Genomic DNA, 15,274 nt, shown 5'->3' with positions numbered 1-15,274 from the left:
CCTTGGAAGGGTGGGCAAGCAGGTGGGGACCCCTTAGGCACACAGGCCCCTCACGCCGTCTGTCTTTCCTTGTTTCCGCGGCCCAGACGGGGCAGTGGTGTGCATGCTCCAGTTCCCCAGCCCCAGCTGGTACTGGGACACGGTGACCAAGATCTGCGTGTTCCTCTTCGCCTTCGTGGTGCCCATCCTCATCATCACCGTGTGCTACGGCCTCATGCTGCTGCGCCTGCGCAGTGTGCGCCTGCTGTCGGGCTCCAAGGAGAAGGACCGCAGCCTGCGGCGCATAACGCGCATGGTGCTGGTGGTGGTGGGCGCCTTCGTGGTGTGTTGGGCGCCCATCCACATCTTCGTCATCGTCTGGACGCTGGTGGACATCGACCGGCACGACCCGCTGGTGGTGGCTGCGCTGCACCTGTGCATCGCGCTGGGCTACGCCAATAGCAGCCTCAACCCCGTGCTCTACGCCTTCCTCGACGAGAACTTCAAGCGCTGCTTCCGCCAGCTCTGCCGCAAGCCCTGCGGCCGCCCGGACCCCAGCAGCTTCAGCCGCGCCCGCGAAGCCACGGCCCGCGAGCGTGTCACCGCTTGCACCCCGTCAGATGGTCCCGGCGGTGGCGCCGCCGCCTGACCAGGCCATCCGGCCCCCAGCGCGCCCCTCCCTAGTGACCCGGCGGCCACATGAGTCCCAGTGGGAGGCGCGAGCCGTCATGTGGAATGGGACAGTAGAAGGTCGGAGGCTTGGGACCGCCAGATGGGGGCCTCTGTTTCAGAGACGGGACCGGGCCGCTAGATGGGCATGGGGTGGGCCTCTGGTTTGGGGCGAGGCAGAGGACAGATCAATGGCGCAGTGCCTCTGGGCTGGGTGCCCCGTCCACGGCTGTAGGTGGGGCGGGAAAGCCAGTGACTCCAGGGGAGGAGCGGGACCTGTGGCTCTACAACTGAGTCCTTAAACAGGGCATCTCCAGGAAGGCGGGGCTTCAACCCTGAGACGGCTTCGGTTTCTAACTTGGAGCTGGACTTTCGGAGTTGGGGGTCCGGGCCCAGGACCCAGAAAGGGCAGTGGTGGGGACAGTTGCTAAACTGAGCTGCAAGACTGGGCCTCTGTGCAGTAGGGAGGAGCCTTCTGTGAGGGGAGACCCAGAGACAGGATAGTTGGGTGTGGCTACAGCTGAAGATTTGGTCACCAGATAGGGGGCCTGTGCAAAGGGCCTGTGGCCTCAACTTCGGATACAGGATACAGTCCCAGCCCTGAGTTCTAGCAAGGGGCAAGGCTTGCTGAGGTCCAGGTCCGACTTGACACCTTTATAAATAGAATATAAAAGACTGAGGGGCCAGGCGTGGTGACTCAAGCCTGTAATCCCAGCACTTTGGGATGCTGAGGCGGGTGGACGGACATGAGCCCAGGAGTTCGAGACTAGTCTGGGCAACATGGGAGACCCTGTCTCTACAAAAAATACAAAATTAGCCAGGCATGGTGGTGCGCACCTGCAGGCCTAGCTCCTTGGAAGGTGAGAGGATCGCTTGATCCCAGGAGTTTGAAGCTGCAGTGAGCTATGGTGGTGCCACTGCACTCCAGCCTGGGGGACAGAGTAGGACCCTGTCTCTAAAAAAGGAGAGAGAGGGAGAATGAGGGAAGAAGAGATAGGAAGAGAGAGAAATAATATACCTTTTATCTCTTTGACAGGCATGTATTTCCTTGGAATGGGCAGGAATGCCTCAGAATGGAAGTGGCCACAGTGGGGCTTGGGACAGGACAGCAGAGTGGGGGGCAGCCGCTCCAGGATAGGGTAATAAGACAGGACCTTGGTTGGGGTAGGGTCCCCAGAACTGAGTACTAATGGGGGCCCAGAGGCTTGGGAAGGAGAAGGCTTCCAAAACCAGTTCGAAAACCCAGACTCAGAGTGGACCTCCCTGCCAAGGGGTGGTGGTGGGTGGGTGGAGGAAGAGGTGGGCTCCTGCTTCAAGGTTAGGTCTTCCAGTGGAAGGTGGATGCTTTCTGTGAGTCCCCAGGGCCCTAGTTTCTCTGGCCCAGATACTGGAGGACAGGGGCCCACCTACTTTTATCCCGTGGATGGTAAGTGGTGCCTGGGACTCTTGGGGGCGGAGGGCGGGGTATGAGAAACATCAGTTCGCACTTGGTGCTGGGTCCTGGGCCCTGATAAGAACCTGGATGAAATCCTCTTCCGTTCTCCCAACATCTGGCTGCATCCATGTGTCTGGTGTCAATGACTCCAGTGAACTGGAGCTGCCCATATGGGGACCTGACCTTGAAGGAACTGGGGGGAGAAGCTTTTGTAACTGCAATGCTGGCATCAGTGTGTGTCCCCCTCTGCCTTTCCCCCCAGGCTCCCCAGGTCCCCCACCTGCTCCAGCCCAGCTGCCCCCTTCATGCTGCTGAGAGTGGCATCCACCTGGAGTTGGGTGTAGAAGTTTTTCTTTTCATTGGTTCGGCATTTTATTCAGGCACTCCTGGATCTTTGCTTCCCAGAATATCAGTGTCTGTCCTTGTTCCCTGTACCTCCCCCGTGCTTCATCTCCTCTCCCCCCGCTGCTCTCCCCTCCCTCACCAACACTGCCTCAGTAATGCACCCCTGACTCCCTATTGAAGCAGTGTGCTGACATCCTTGTAAAAACAAATTTAATTTTATTCCTTTTTTGGGACAGATGGAAAGAAATTGACGTCTTTGTCTCAAACAAAAGAAAAAAGAAAAAGAAACAATATACTTCTTTTCCTTTTGACAGCCATGTCTTTGGAACAAAAGCTGGGAGGCTGTCACTCCAGCAGGGACTGAAGAGCGTGCAGGGGGCTGGGGACTTAGGCACCAAGAGGGGCTTTGGGCACATTAGGGGGAAGGGATGCTCTCAGAGGGCAAAGCACAGCCCGCTTCTCAGGGTGAGGCTCCCAGCAGCCCCAGACCTGGGGATGTGCCTCCTTTGGGAAATGGCTCCCCCGGGTCCTGGAAAGATGTGGGGCCATGCCCAGCACTCACATCCAGCCTGCCAAGCCACTGTGACCTGGGGTCCCAAGCCACCTAGATCACTCTCACTACCCTGTGACCACAGAGACCCCTGTGTCTGAGGGTGGGAGGTCGTCAGCATGGCAGGAGACACTTCTCCTCATCAGGGGCTCCTCCTGTGAATGCTTTGGGGGTATGGCAGAAAAAGGGACAATCTAGGAACTGGGGAAGACTCCTGAAGGAGGTGACATTGGAGTCAGGCTGTTTACTCTCCCTGCAGGAACTGTGTCCCCTCCCAGGATAGGCCTGTTTCAAGGCTGCTTGAAGCCCACTCACTGCCATCTCCTGTGTCTGTAACAGATCTGGCTGTTTTTTGCCCCTTCTGATATATAAATCTGTCCTGGGGTCAGCAGGGCCCGGGTCCGGACCACGTGTGTTTAAGGTAGTGCAGACTTGTATTGAAATCTACTTCATGCCAAGCATGCACTCTGGGCATCAGGACTTGGAAATGAGTCAGCCTTGGCCCTGCCCTCAGAAAGCCTGAGCCAGTGTTGGGAGATAAAGCATCAACAGATGATTGCACCTCAGTGTGATGAGTGCAGTGACAGGGAGCCCCAGGGAGGGTGTCACGGGGAAGTGCCTTTTCTAGCTTTTCACTAAAACACATGTTTGTAGCAGTTCTGTAAGAGGTGAAAAAGGGTCGGGGGCCCTGAAGGATGAATAGGAGTTGGCCACCAAGAAGAGGAAATAGCGTATGCGGAGGCATGGGGATGTTTAAATGCTTGGCAAACCCAACAAGTTGGGTGCAGCTGGAGCATGGGGCTTAACTAAGCTCTTCTGTGTGCCAGGCTTTCTGCCGGGTGTCTTGTGTGCATCAGCCCACCTGATCCTCAGGACAGCCTGGTGAGGAAGTAGTGTTATCCCCCATTGAGGACAAAGAGAGCTGAGGCTGAGAGAGCTCAGGCTACTTGCTCCTAAGTCACAGGGCCTGTTCGTAGTGGCAGATCTTGGGTCCCTGGAATTCCAGGGTCCATGTTTCCAGTTAATTCCAGGCATCAGTGAAGTAGAAAGGCCTTAGAAGCTGGAACCCCAGAATGAGGTTTTTGAAGACCTAAAACCAAATGGAAAAATCTAAAGGAAACGAGCAATTTTCCATGAACTTTTGTTCCTCCTGAAGCTCTCCAAATCTTCACGTTTCAGAATGTACTGTGCATGGTGCATTTTAAAGCTCTAAATTGACAGTGTAATTCTAGATCGTCACAGGGTTCTCAAAACTGCAGAGTAGGTCTGTTTCCCCCAAAATTTCCATTTCTCTCCCTCCAGGAGGAGGGAGGGAAGTTTTTGCCCCTGATTTCAAAATGTCCTACTGTTTCAGATCACTTCTTCTTCATCATCTTTTTTTTTTTTTTTTTTTTTTTGAGCCAGTGTCTTGCTCTGTTGCCCAGTCTGGAGTGCAAGTGCAGTGGTACAATCATAGCTCACTGCAGTCTCAAACTCCTGGGCTTAAGTGATCCTCCCACCTCAGCCTCCTGAGTATCTGGGACGATGGGTGTGTGACACCATGCCCAGCAATTTTATTTTTATTTTTATTCATTTATTTTGTTTGGGTTTTTTTCTGAGACAGGGTCTCCCTCTGTCGCATAGGCTGGAGTGCAGTGGCATCATCTCGGCTCATTGCAACCTCCGCCTCCTGGGTTCAAGTGATCCTCCCGCCTCAGCCTCCTGAGTAGCTGGGATTACAGGTGTGCACCACCACAGCCCAGCTAATATTTGAATTTTTAGTAGAGATGGGGTTTCACCATTTGGCCAAGCTGGTCTCGAACTCCTGACCTCAGGGGATCTGCCCGCCTCAGCTTCCCAAAGTGCTGGGATTACAGGCGTGAGCCACCGAGCCCAGCCAATTTTTTTTTTTAATAGAGACCAGAGTGTCTCTGTGTTGTCCAGACTGGTCTTGAACTTCTGTCCTCAAGCAATTCTCCTGCCTTGGCCTCCCAAAGTACTGGGTTTACAGGTGTGAGCCACTGTGCCCAGCTCTCATACCTCGTCTTGATGCAGTAGAAGTAGTGGTTAAGGCTGGAATCACATCTTGGCTTTCCCTCTCTGAGCCTCAGTTTCCTCATCTGTAGAGTAGACTTCCTTCACGGGTGGTTGTGAGGATTTAATGTATGTATAGGGATAAGGCCCAGAACATAAGTAAACTCTAAGTACATGGTAAGTGGCAGTTACTGCTTACAAGTGGAGCCAGAGTTCAGGGTCAGAGCTAGAGACCTACGGGGAAGAGTAGGTGAGCTGTCAGGGCTAGTGATGGAGAGAGAGAAGAGACTGGAGATCCAGCTTGGGGATCCCCTTGCTTCCTGGCTCAGGAGCCTCCATGGAAAGTGAGAAGCTGCCAGAGAAGCAGGAGGAGGATGGAGAGAATGTGCTACCATGGAAACTGGAGGAGGAGGGCGTTCCCAGGGGGAGGGAGTGATGGATAATGTCAAGTGTCATAAGAGAGGATGGGAGTAGGGAGGGCAGGAGGGTGATGGGAGCTCTCCAATTTAGTTTTTTACATGGCCCAGGCAGCCCCCAAGCCTGGATCAAATCCCAGCTCTCAAGCTAACTGGCTGTGTGACCTGGACAAGGGATTTGCCCTCTCTGAGCTTCGGTTTCCTTCTAGAGTTGAGGTGTGGGAATTGGTCCATCTCTAATACGATTGTCAGTCTCACTTAATAAGAGTCCTAGCTTTGCCGAATTCTTGGCCACGTGCTAGCAGTGTGATCTTAGGCAAGTCACTTCACCTCCATGAGCACTCTCTGAAAGCTAGAGATATGGTGAGCAAAGTGCCACCAAAGTGCCTGGCACAGAGTGGGGCCTCGATACAGGATTATTCTCTGATAATTACACAGGTGCCAGCGGCAGCTGCTCTAAGGAGGCTTGCTGGGCTTGGAATTAGAAATGCTCCTCAAGGGCCGGGTGCAGTGGCTTACGCCTGTAATCCTAGCATTTTGGGAGGCCGAGGCAGGTGGATCATGAGGTCGGGAGTTCAACACCAGCCTGACCAACATGGTGAAACCCCATCTCTACTAAAAACACAAAAATTAGCCAGGCGTGGTGGCATGCACCTGTAATCCCAGCTACTCAGGAGGCTGAGGCAGGAGAATCGCTTGAACCCAGGAAGCGGAGGTTGCAGTGAGCCAAGATCTTGCCACTGTACTCCAGCCTGGGTGACAGAGCGAGACTCTGTCTAAAAAAAAAAAAAAAATTAAAAAGAAATGCTCCTCAAGTTGGAGAGGGCCCACTAGCATCCTGAGAGGACTTGGAAGAACAATAGTCCAGGCTGGGCACCTGCTGGGTCTCTGTCCAAAGGCCAGCCCTCTCTTTGTGTCAGCGGCAGATCCCTCACCTAGGGCCTGACTACTGGCTGCCAGCTCCCACTAACACCTGCTGCAGATCCAGACTGAAGCCGGCCCCAGCGGCCCCAAAGCCCCTAGGAAGTGACCACCCCCCATCCCTGGCACCCAGATCCTGGCCCCTGCACTCACACACAAAACACATACACATGTCTCTTTTTCATCATGTATTTATTCCTTTATTTCTGGAAGCTGAGAGGAGTGATGGGAGCAAATCAGGACCTGGCCACCCCACGCTGAGCTTGCAGATGTTGAGAGTTGGGTGACAGCTGGCTGTGTGGTTCAGGCTGCAGGCAGCTTGGGAATTCAAAATGGGGCTTAGAGAGGAGCTGGAGGGGGCCCTCGAGGTGGACGTAGTGATGCAGTAGAGCATGGTGCTGCGAGGTTGCCCGGGTTCTAGTCCCAGCACCATCGCCGGGGACCAGCCGTTTCAGAGTGTGGCACTCTGTCACACTCCATTTCATTGAGAGGCCACTGACACATTATCAATGGGTAATGTACAGCACTTCCATGGCGTACCTCATTTGATCTTCACAGCGTGATGATGAGGTAGGCATTAGTATCATTACCTCCATTTTACAGATGGGGAAACTGAGGCTCAGAGAAGGGAATGACTTGCCCAAGACCACATGGCTTCTCAGTGATTGGCCCAGCTAGGATCCCACTTCTGGTCCTTCAGGTCCACTTCCTCTGCTTTCCTCCTTCTGCCCCCTGAGAAGAAATGCTCTGAGTATACCGAGGGTCCTCAGGAGACTCTCACATCCAGCTCACAGTCACAGGCTGAGCATTCCCTGTGCTGGGTTCTGCACCTCATCATGTTGGCAGCAGAGGCACGTGCCAGCTGCTCAAAAAACTGCTGTAACCTTGGTAGGTCCCTCTCCCCATCCATTTCCTCCTTGCCTTGGAAGTCCTGCTTGTTTGATAATTTTCTGACTGACTGCCATGTTGTTGCCATGTGACCTTGGGCAAGTCATTTCACTCTGAGCCATTTCTCAATCATGGATGACAGCACTTACCTGGTGAGAAGTTGAGAAGATTCAGAAAGAGGCTATGAGTGAAGGACCTTGTCTGTTTTGGTCATGAAAGTGTTCCCAGGAAATGCAAATGGGCACACAGCAGTTATCTACTGAGCGAATGAACAACGTCCCTGGTGCATAGAAGTGCTCAACAAATGCAGCTTTTTTCATATTATCTAATGTTTTAGGCCGTGCCTGCACCAACCCATGCTTCTTTTTTTTCTTTCTTTCTTTCTTTTTTTTTTTTTTTTTTTTTAAGACAGAGTTTCACTCTGTCGCCCAGGCTGAAGTGCAATGGCGAGATCTCGGCTCACTGCAACCTCCGCCACCCAGGTTCAAGCGATTCTCCTGCCTCAGCCTGCTGAGTAGCTGGGATTACAGGCACGTGCCCAGCTAATTTTGTATTTTTAGTAGAGACGGGGTTTCGCCATGTTGGCCAGGCTGGTCTCGAACTCCTGACCTCAAGTGATCCGCCCACCTCGGCCTCCCAAAGTGCTAGGATTACAGGCGTGAGCCACTGTGCCCAGCCCAACCCACGGTTCTTAATGCTGCAGGTGGGTCTGGAGCAAGGCTTTTCTCTTTTAACCATCTCCTTGAGTTTCAGAAGGTGGGACAACATGTGCTGGAAAGCAGTTCTTAAGAGGACGTCTTGTCCCCAAGCTCCTTAACCATGCTGTCCTCTCCTGCCCTCACCAGGACTGCCCTCTCAGGGACCCAAGAGGAAGGGACAGCCTGGAAAGGAAGAAGGTCCCGAGCCATCTGCATCATGGGGATGGAGTCCCTTGGCAGGTGCTGGTGCAAATACACTCCTGTAATGGGGCTCATCTAGAATCTCCTCCTGGAATGAGGAGACAGCAAATGTGGTTTTGAATCTTCGTTGTTCACTTCGTTGCTGTGATGCTGGGCAGGTCTCTGTCCCTCTCTGGGCCTCTGCACCGTGGAGGGGTAGGAGTTGATGGTTCTGAAGGCTCTGCCATCCTGGAAAAGAACTGAAACACTGCCCTCGTGTTCCTGGGTCCCAGAAACAGACATCTGTTGGTAAAATCTACTGGGCATTTGCCCAGAGACAGGGAAAAGCATGCCTGGGTGTCTGTAATAGGAGCTGCCCCAACTGGGGGCAGGAAGGCGGGCATGTGAAAAAGGAAGCTTAACTCAAAGCTTTGTTTTCAGGCTTTTTGCCTACCCCAGGCTCCATCTTGGTACCAAGGACTCAACCTTCTGTTTTCTCAATAAAGTGAGCCCTCTTCTCGGTGTCTGCATCTCTGGCTGTTTTGTTTGCTCACCTCTGCCAGGTTCCTTGTAAGGAGGCCCCAGTCTGGGGGGTCACATAAGCCTATGGGGAAGTCTGGCTCTGCCCTGAGGACCTGTCTCAGAGGGAGAGGCAATGTTGTCCTTAAGAACCCTAGTTTGGACCGGGTGTGGTGGCTCACGCCTGTAATCCCAGCACTTTGGGAGGCCAAGGCGGGTGGATCACGAGGTCAGGAGTTCAAGACCAGCCTGGCCAAGATGGTGAAACCCCGTCTCTACTAAAAATACAAAAATTAGCCGGGCGTGGTGGTGGATGCTTGTAATCCCAGCTACTCGGGAGGCTGAGGCAGAGAATAGCTTGAACCCGGCAGGCGGAGGTTGCAGTGAACCAAGATCGCGCCATTGTACTCCAGCCTGGGCGACAGAACGAGACTGTGTAAAAAAAAAAAAAAAAAAAAAAAAAAAGCCCTAGTTTAATGGGAGAGAGACACACACAGGCAGGCATTTCCTAGAGCAAGCTCTGAACCAAACCAGGCCTCGGTGCTCCACTCCCCTTCCACCCTCCGAACTGGCTCCTCCCCTTCCCTGCGCCCCCGCCACTCCCCTAATCTAAGTCCCTTGTCCTCCAGAGCCCTGCCCACCCCACATGCCTCTTGGGGCTCCACTAAATCTCTCTCCCATCTCTCTGCCCCTCAGTGACCCTTCCTTCAGGCCATTGAAGCACCAGACCTCCTTGTGTGCATTCAAGGTAGCCCTGGGGTGGGAGTTAGAACCCCGTTCCCCAGGAGACCTCCTCCTCCTCAGTGTTCTCAAATAGTCGCTGGCCCCTGTGGTTAATAAGTAACTCCCTGGAAGGCAATTCTTTCCTGACCCAGATCTGTTTCCCATCACATGTGACCCATCCTTAGGAGGCCACCAGAGCCTGGAGCCTCCCCCACCCCTGGGGCAACTTCTCTTCAAAGTCCTCAACCCAGGGCCATCCACCGTGGGGCCTATTCATGTCAAAGTGATGAGCACCAATGCAGATGGGCAGCCCTGATGCAGACTGGGATCTCAGCATGCCTCAGGGCCGGCTGCGTGGGCAGGGCCAGGGCGGCTAGGCTGCCCGGGGTTGGGGGTTGCGGTGGCTTCTTGGCCCCACTCTGCTCATAGAGACAGACTCAGTCAGGAAGACTTCACAGAGGCCTGACAGATCTAGTCAGAGCCAACTCCCACCAAAGCTGGGAAGGACAGCTGTGAAGGTGAGAGAGAGAGAGAGAGAGAGAGAGTGTGTGTGTGTATGTGTGTGTGAGCACACAGCATGAGTGAGAGCATCTCGGTGTTGATGTGAATGTATACAGAGATTTTCTTTTTTGTGAGAGGGAGTCTTGCTCTGTCGTCCAGGCTGGAGTGCAGTGGCACCATCTCATCTCACCACAACCTCCAACTGTTGGGTTCAAGCAATTCTCCTGCTCTGCCTCCGTGGTAGCTGGGATTACAGGCACTTGCCACCGTGCCCGGCTAGTTTTTGTATTTTTAGTAGAGATGGGGGTCTCACCATGTTGGCCAGGCTGGTCTCGAACTCCTGACCTTAAGTGATCCACCCGCCTCAGCCTCCCAAAGTGCTGGGATTATAGGTGAGAGCCACCGCGCCCGGCCTATCCAGAGATTTTTTTTTATTCACCTTTGTGTATACCCTGAGGAAAACCTTATCCGTATGACCACTTTGGGCCTCACTTTCCTCTTTTGAAAAAGATAACAATAATAACTAAAACAGTGTATTTACCAGGACTCTCTTGAGGGTCCAATGAGACACCTGTGCATGGAAACTAGGGTACATTCTTATCGATGGGGGAAAACACACTCTGCCTTAAACCTTCCATAGTTCCTACTTGCATGGAAAATCAGATGATCTCTCAGGCCCCTTTCCAATGGGGGACCCTAGGAATCTAAGTTCCAACTTCCCAGCCTACAACCTCAAACTCTCTTGACGGGTAAGGGGACCCACTACAGGAAGAGGACTGCTGAAGTCCAGCTCAGGGCAGGCAGTTCTCAGTGAGGGGGCAGGCAGAGCAGATTCCTGTCTTGTGCCAATTTCATCACCCTTCCAGGTCAGCTCCACTGCCTCTGCCTCCAGGAAGCATTCTCTGCTGGCTCTAGCTACACTCTTGGATCCCTGCCTGGATCTTCTACAATTGCTATCATGGTGCCCCACCTGAGCAAGACCTGCCCGCTCTCTCTCTCTCTCTCTCTCTCTGTAGACTGCTAGGGACCCCACAGCACCACCAAACACATGGGAATCCCATCCTCCCTAAGGGAAAAAGGAAAGACTGGTGGAAAAGAACATTAAGGTTTTTTCTTCAGTGATATTTATGAGGTTTCTTAGTCCTGTATCAAAGGAATATGTGCTCATTATAGAAACTGAGAAACCTGGCCGGGCGCAGTGACTCGCTCCCGTAATCCCAGCATTTTAGGAGGCTGAGGCGGGCGGATCACCTGAGGTCAGGAGTTCAAGATCACCCTGACCAACATGGAGAAACCCCATCTCTACTAAAAATACAAAATTAGCCGGGCATGGTGGCGCATGCCTATAATCCCAGCTACTTGGGAAGCTGAAGCAGGAGAATCACTTGAACCCGGGAGGCGGAAGTTGAGGTGAGCTGAGATCGCACTATTGCACTCCAGCCTGGGCAGCAAGAGCTAAACTCCATCTCAAAAATAAATAAATAAATAAATAAAATGAGTAAAGATTAGCTGGGCATGGTGGCTCACATGCTTGTAGACCCAACTACTTTGGAGGCTGAGGCAGGAGGATCCCTTGAGCCCAGGAGTTCAAGGCTGCAGTGAGTAAGATCATACCACTGCGCTCCAGCCTTGGTGACAGAGTGAGACCTCAACTATTAAAAAAAAAAAAAGGCCGGGTACCTTACAGGCTCACACCTATAATCCTAGCACTTTGGGAAGCCGAGGTGGGTGGATTACCTGAGTTGAAGTAGTTTACCAGGAGTTTAAGACCAGCCTGACCAACATGGTGAAACCCTGTCTCTATTAAAAATATAAAAAATTAGCTGGGTACAGTGACGCACACCTGTAATCCCAGCTACTCAGGAGGCTGAGGCAGGAGAATCGCTTGAACCCAGGAGGTGGAGGTTGCAGTGAGCCAAGATTGCACCACTGCACTCCCAGCCTGGGCAACAGAGCCAGACTTCATCTCAAAAAAAAAAAAAAAAAAAAAAAAAAAAAAATATATATATATATATATATATATATATATATATATATGCTACGCACATTGGCTCATGTCTATAATCCCGGCACTTTGGGAGGCCTAGGCAAGTGGATCACTTGAGCTCAGGAGTTCAAGACCAGCCTGCCCAACATGGTGAAACCCCGTCTCTACTAAAAAATACAAAAATTAGCCAGGCGTAGTGGTGGGTGCCTGTAATCCCAGCTACTTGGGAGGCTGAGGCAGGAGAATTGCTTGAACCTGGGAGGCAGAGGTTGCAGTGAGCCGAGATTGAGCCATTGCATTCCAGCCCAGGTGACAAGAGCGAGACTCTGTCTCAAAAAAAAGAAAAGAAAAAGAAAAAAAAAAGTGAGCAAAGGACATGGAATAGACATTTTACAAAACAAGACATACAAATGGTCAACAAATATATAAAAAAAAAATGCTCAACATCACTGGTCATCAGAGAAAGGCAAGTCAAAACCACAATGACATATCATCTTATCCCAGTCAGAATGGCTATTTTTAAAAAGGCAAAAAATAACAGTTGTTGGTGAGGATGTGGAAAAAAGGAACTCTTTTTTTTTACTTTTTTTTTTTGCTCACTGCAACCTCCGCCTCCTGGGTCCAAGCGATTCTCCTGCCTCGGCCTCCCTAGTAGCTGGGATAACAGGTGTCTGCCACCACACCCAGACAATTTTTGTATTTTTTGTAGAGACAGGCTTTCACAATGTTGGTCAGGCTGGTCTCAAACTTCTGACCTTAGGTGATCCACCTGCCTCAGCCTCCCAAAGTGCTGGGATTACAGGCGTGAGCCACCACACCCAGCTGGAAAAAAAGAACTCTTATACACTGTTGGGAATATAAGCTAGTACAGTCACTACAGAAAACAGTGTAGAGATTTGTCAAAAAACTAAAAGTAGAACTACCATTTGATCCAGCAAGCTCACTACTGGGTATCTACCCAAAGAAAAAGAAAGCAATTTATCAAAGCGATATCTGCACTCGCATGTTTATTGCAGCAACTATTCACAGGAGCAAAGACACAGAATCTACCTGTGTTCATCAATGGATGGCTGGATAAAGAAAATGTGGTATATACACACAATGGAATATTATCCATAAAAAGAATGAAATCACGTTATTTGCAGCTACATGGATGAAAGTTGAGGTGATTATCTTCAGATAAATAAGCCAGGCACAAGGCCAGGCACAGTGGCTCACATCTGTAATCCCACCACTTTGGGAGGCCAAGTTCGATGGATCACCTGAGGTCAGGAGTTCGAGACCAGCCTGGCCAACCTGGTGAAACCCCATCTCTTCTAAAAATACAAAAATTAGCCGGGTGTGGTGGTGTGCATCTGTAGTCCCAGCTACTTGGGAGGCTGAGGCAGGAGAATCGCTTGAACCTGGGGGGAGGCAGAAGTTGCAGTGAGCCAAGATGTCACCACTGCACTAAAAAAAAAAAAAAAAAGGAGAAATAAGCTAGGCACAAAAAGACAAATATCACGTGTTCTCACTTATATGTGGGAGCTAAAGATAGGGAGTAGGAAGACAGCAGAGGCTGGGAAGGGTGAGTCGGGGGAGAGGGGAGGATGAAGAGAACTGGGTTAAAGGGTACAAACATACAGTAAGAAGGAATAAATTCGGTGTTTGATAAGAGTCGAGTGACTATACTTAACAAAAATGTATTATACACAGGGGATGGACACCCTAAACATCCGATTTGATCAGTACGTATTACACACAGGCAACAAAAGTTCACATATCACCCATACATTTTTACAAAAAAAATTTTTTTTTTTTTGAGACAAGGTCTCCTCTGTCTTCCAGGCTGGATTGCAGTGGCGCCATCTCGGCTCACTGTGCCATCTGCTTCCCAGGCTCAGGTGATCCTCCCCACCTCAGTTTCCCGAGTAGCTGGAACTAAAAGCGAGTGCCACCATCCCCGGCTAATTTTTGTATTTTTGGGTAGAGACAGAGTTTTGCCATGTTGCCCAGGCTGGTCTCCAATTGCTGGGCTCAAGTGTTCCGCCTGCCTCCGCCTGCCAAAATGGTGGGAATTACAGGGGCGAGCAACCGCGCCCGACCCAAAATTTTTAAAAGTAATTATTTATATGTTTGAGTTGAAAAGAACAACCCCCATCCCGCGCGCACACACACACACACACACACACATACACACACATACATTTGGGTGTATTTCCTTACCCAGAAGAATGTTCAAGGGGTCCACAGCTGATTCCAGAGCCTTTTTAAATGGAATACGAACTTCGTACTCAACTGCAGGACCCTAAATCTTCATTGGATGCTCCAGGACCCCAAAATTTAAGAGCCGCTGCTTTGGGGAGTGGGGGCGGCGGGGAGCGGTTCACACACACCTCACAGCCACATACAAATAGGCTTCCATCTGTACACCTGTGACCCATACACCTGACCCATACACATGCACACCTGTACACCTGTGTTCATACACGTGCACACAGTCAAACAGCTTGGCTTGAGAGAAATTTAGGCAAGGCTGCCCGAGACCGGGCTCATTTCACGGACGCTTCTGCCACCTACCGGCTATATCTTGCATTAGCACCCTTGCTTAGTTCCTGCTGTGTTTCATTCTGTCCTCCATTGCTCATCCCTGGAAGCCGTGCGTTAGAATTGGTTCCTGAAAGAGGGGCACGAACAAGGGAGGTGAGTGGGGTGGGGAATTATCATTGACTAACAGTCCGTTATATGTCAGGCACTGCTGTCCCTTACAGCTGTTATATTTGTTTTCTCAATCCATGTGCCTGATGCGGTGCTTGGCCACGAAAAGTTCTAACAGCTATTTCAATTAAATGAATTAAAAACACTTTAGGCCGGGCGGGGTGGCTCACGCCTGTAATCCCAGCACTTTGGGAGGCCGAAGCGGGTGGATCACGAGGTCAGGAGATCGAGACTATCCTGGCCAACATGGTGAAACCTTGTCTCTACTAAAAATACAAAAATTAGCCGAGCGTGGTGGCGCGTGCCTGTAGTCCCAGCTACTCAGGAGGCTGAGGCAGGACAATCGCTTGAACCCAGGAGGCGGAGGCTGCAGTGAGCCGAGATCGCACCACTGCACTCCAGCCTGGGCGACACAGCAAAACTCTGTCTCAAAAAACAAACAAACAAAAAAAAACACTTTAAAGTGAGTGTGTTTAACAAATGAGGAGATGGGCCAGGCACAGTGGCTCACGCCTGTAATCAGCACTTTGGGAGGCCGAAGCAGGAGGATCGCCTGAGGTCAGGAGTTCGAGACCAGCCTGGCCAACACGGTGAAACCCCGTCTCTACTAAAAATACAAAAACTAGCTGGGCATGGTGGCGGGTGCCTGTAATCCCAGCTACTCGGGAGGCTGAGGCAGGAGAATCACTTGAACCCGGGAGGCAGAGGTTGCAGTGAGCCGAGATGGCGCCACTGAATTCCAGCCTGGGTGAC

The 15,274-nt window shown here is 51.6% G+C and overlaps 1 protein-coding gene across 2 annotated transcripts in view; it reads left to right on the top strand.

Moving 5' to 3' along the window:
- OPRD1 (opioid receptor delta 1) overlaps positions 1-8,624 on the top strand; it is a 59,028-nt gene extending 50,404 nt beyond the window's left edge. Inside the window, exon 3 of one of the 2 annotated variants that reach the window (XM_054497935.1) lies at positions 87-8,624. In XM_054497935.1, the coding sequence (XP_054353910.1) occupies positions 87-628 (542 nt within the window). In that variant the 3' untranslated portion in view covers positions 629-8,624. The remainder of the gene's footprint in view (positions 1-86) is intronic. The other variant, XM_054497945.2, reaches the window with a different exon arrangement.
- The last annotated feature ends 6,650 nt before the right edge of the window (positions 8,625-15,274 follow it).

The sequence above is a fragment of the Pongo pygmaeus genome, chromosome 1 (assembly GCF_028885625.2).
Source record: "Pongo pygmaeus isolate AG05252 chromosome 1, NHGRI_mPonPyg2-v2.0_pri, whole genome shotgun sequence".
NCBI classification, from domain to species: Eukaryota; Metazoa; Chordata; class Mammalia; order Primates; family Hominidae; genus Pongo; species Pongo pygmaeus.
The sequence above is the reverse complement of the archived record's forward strand: the minus strand, read 5'-3'. Positions and strand labels throughout refer to the sequence as shown.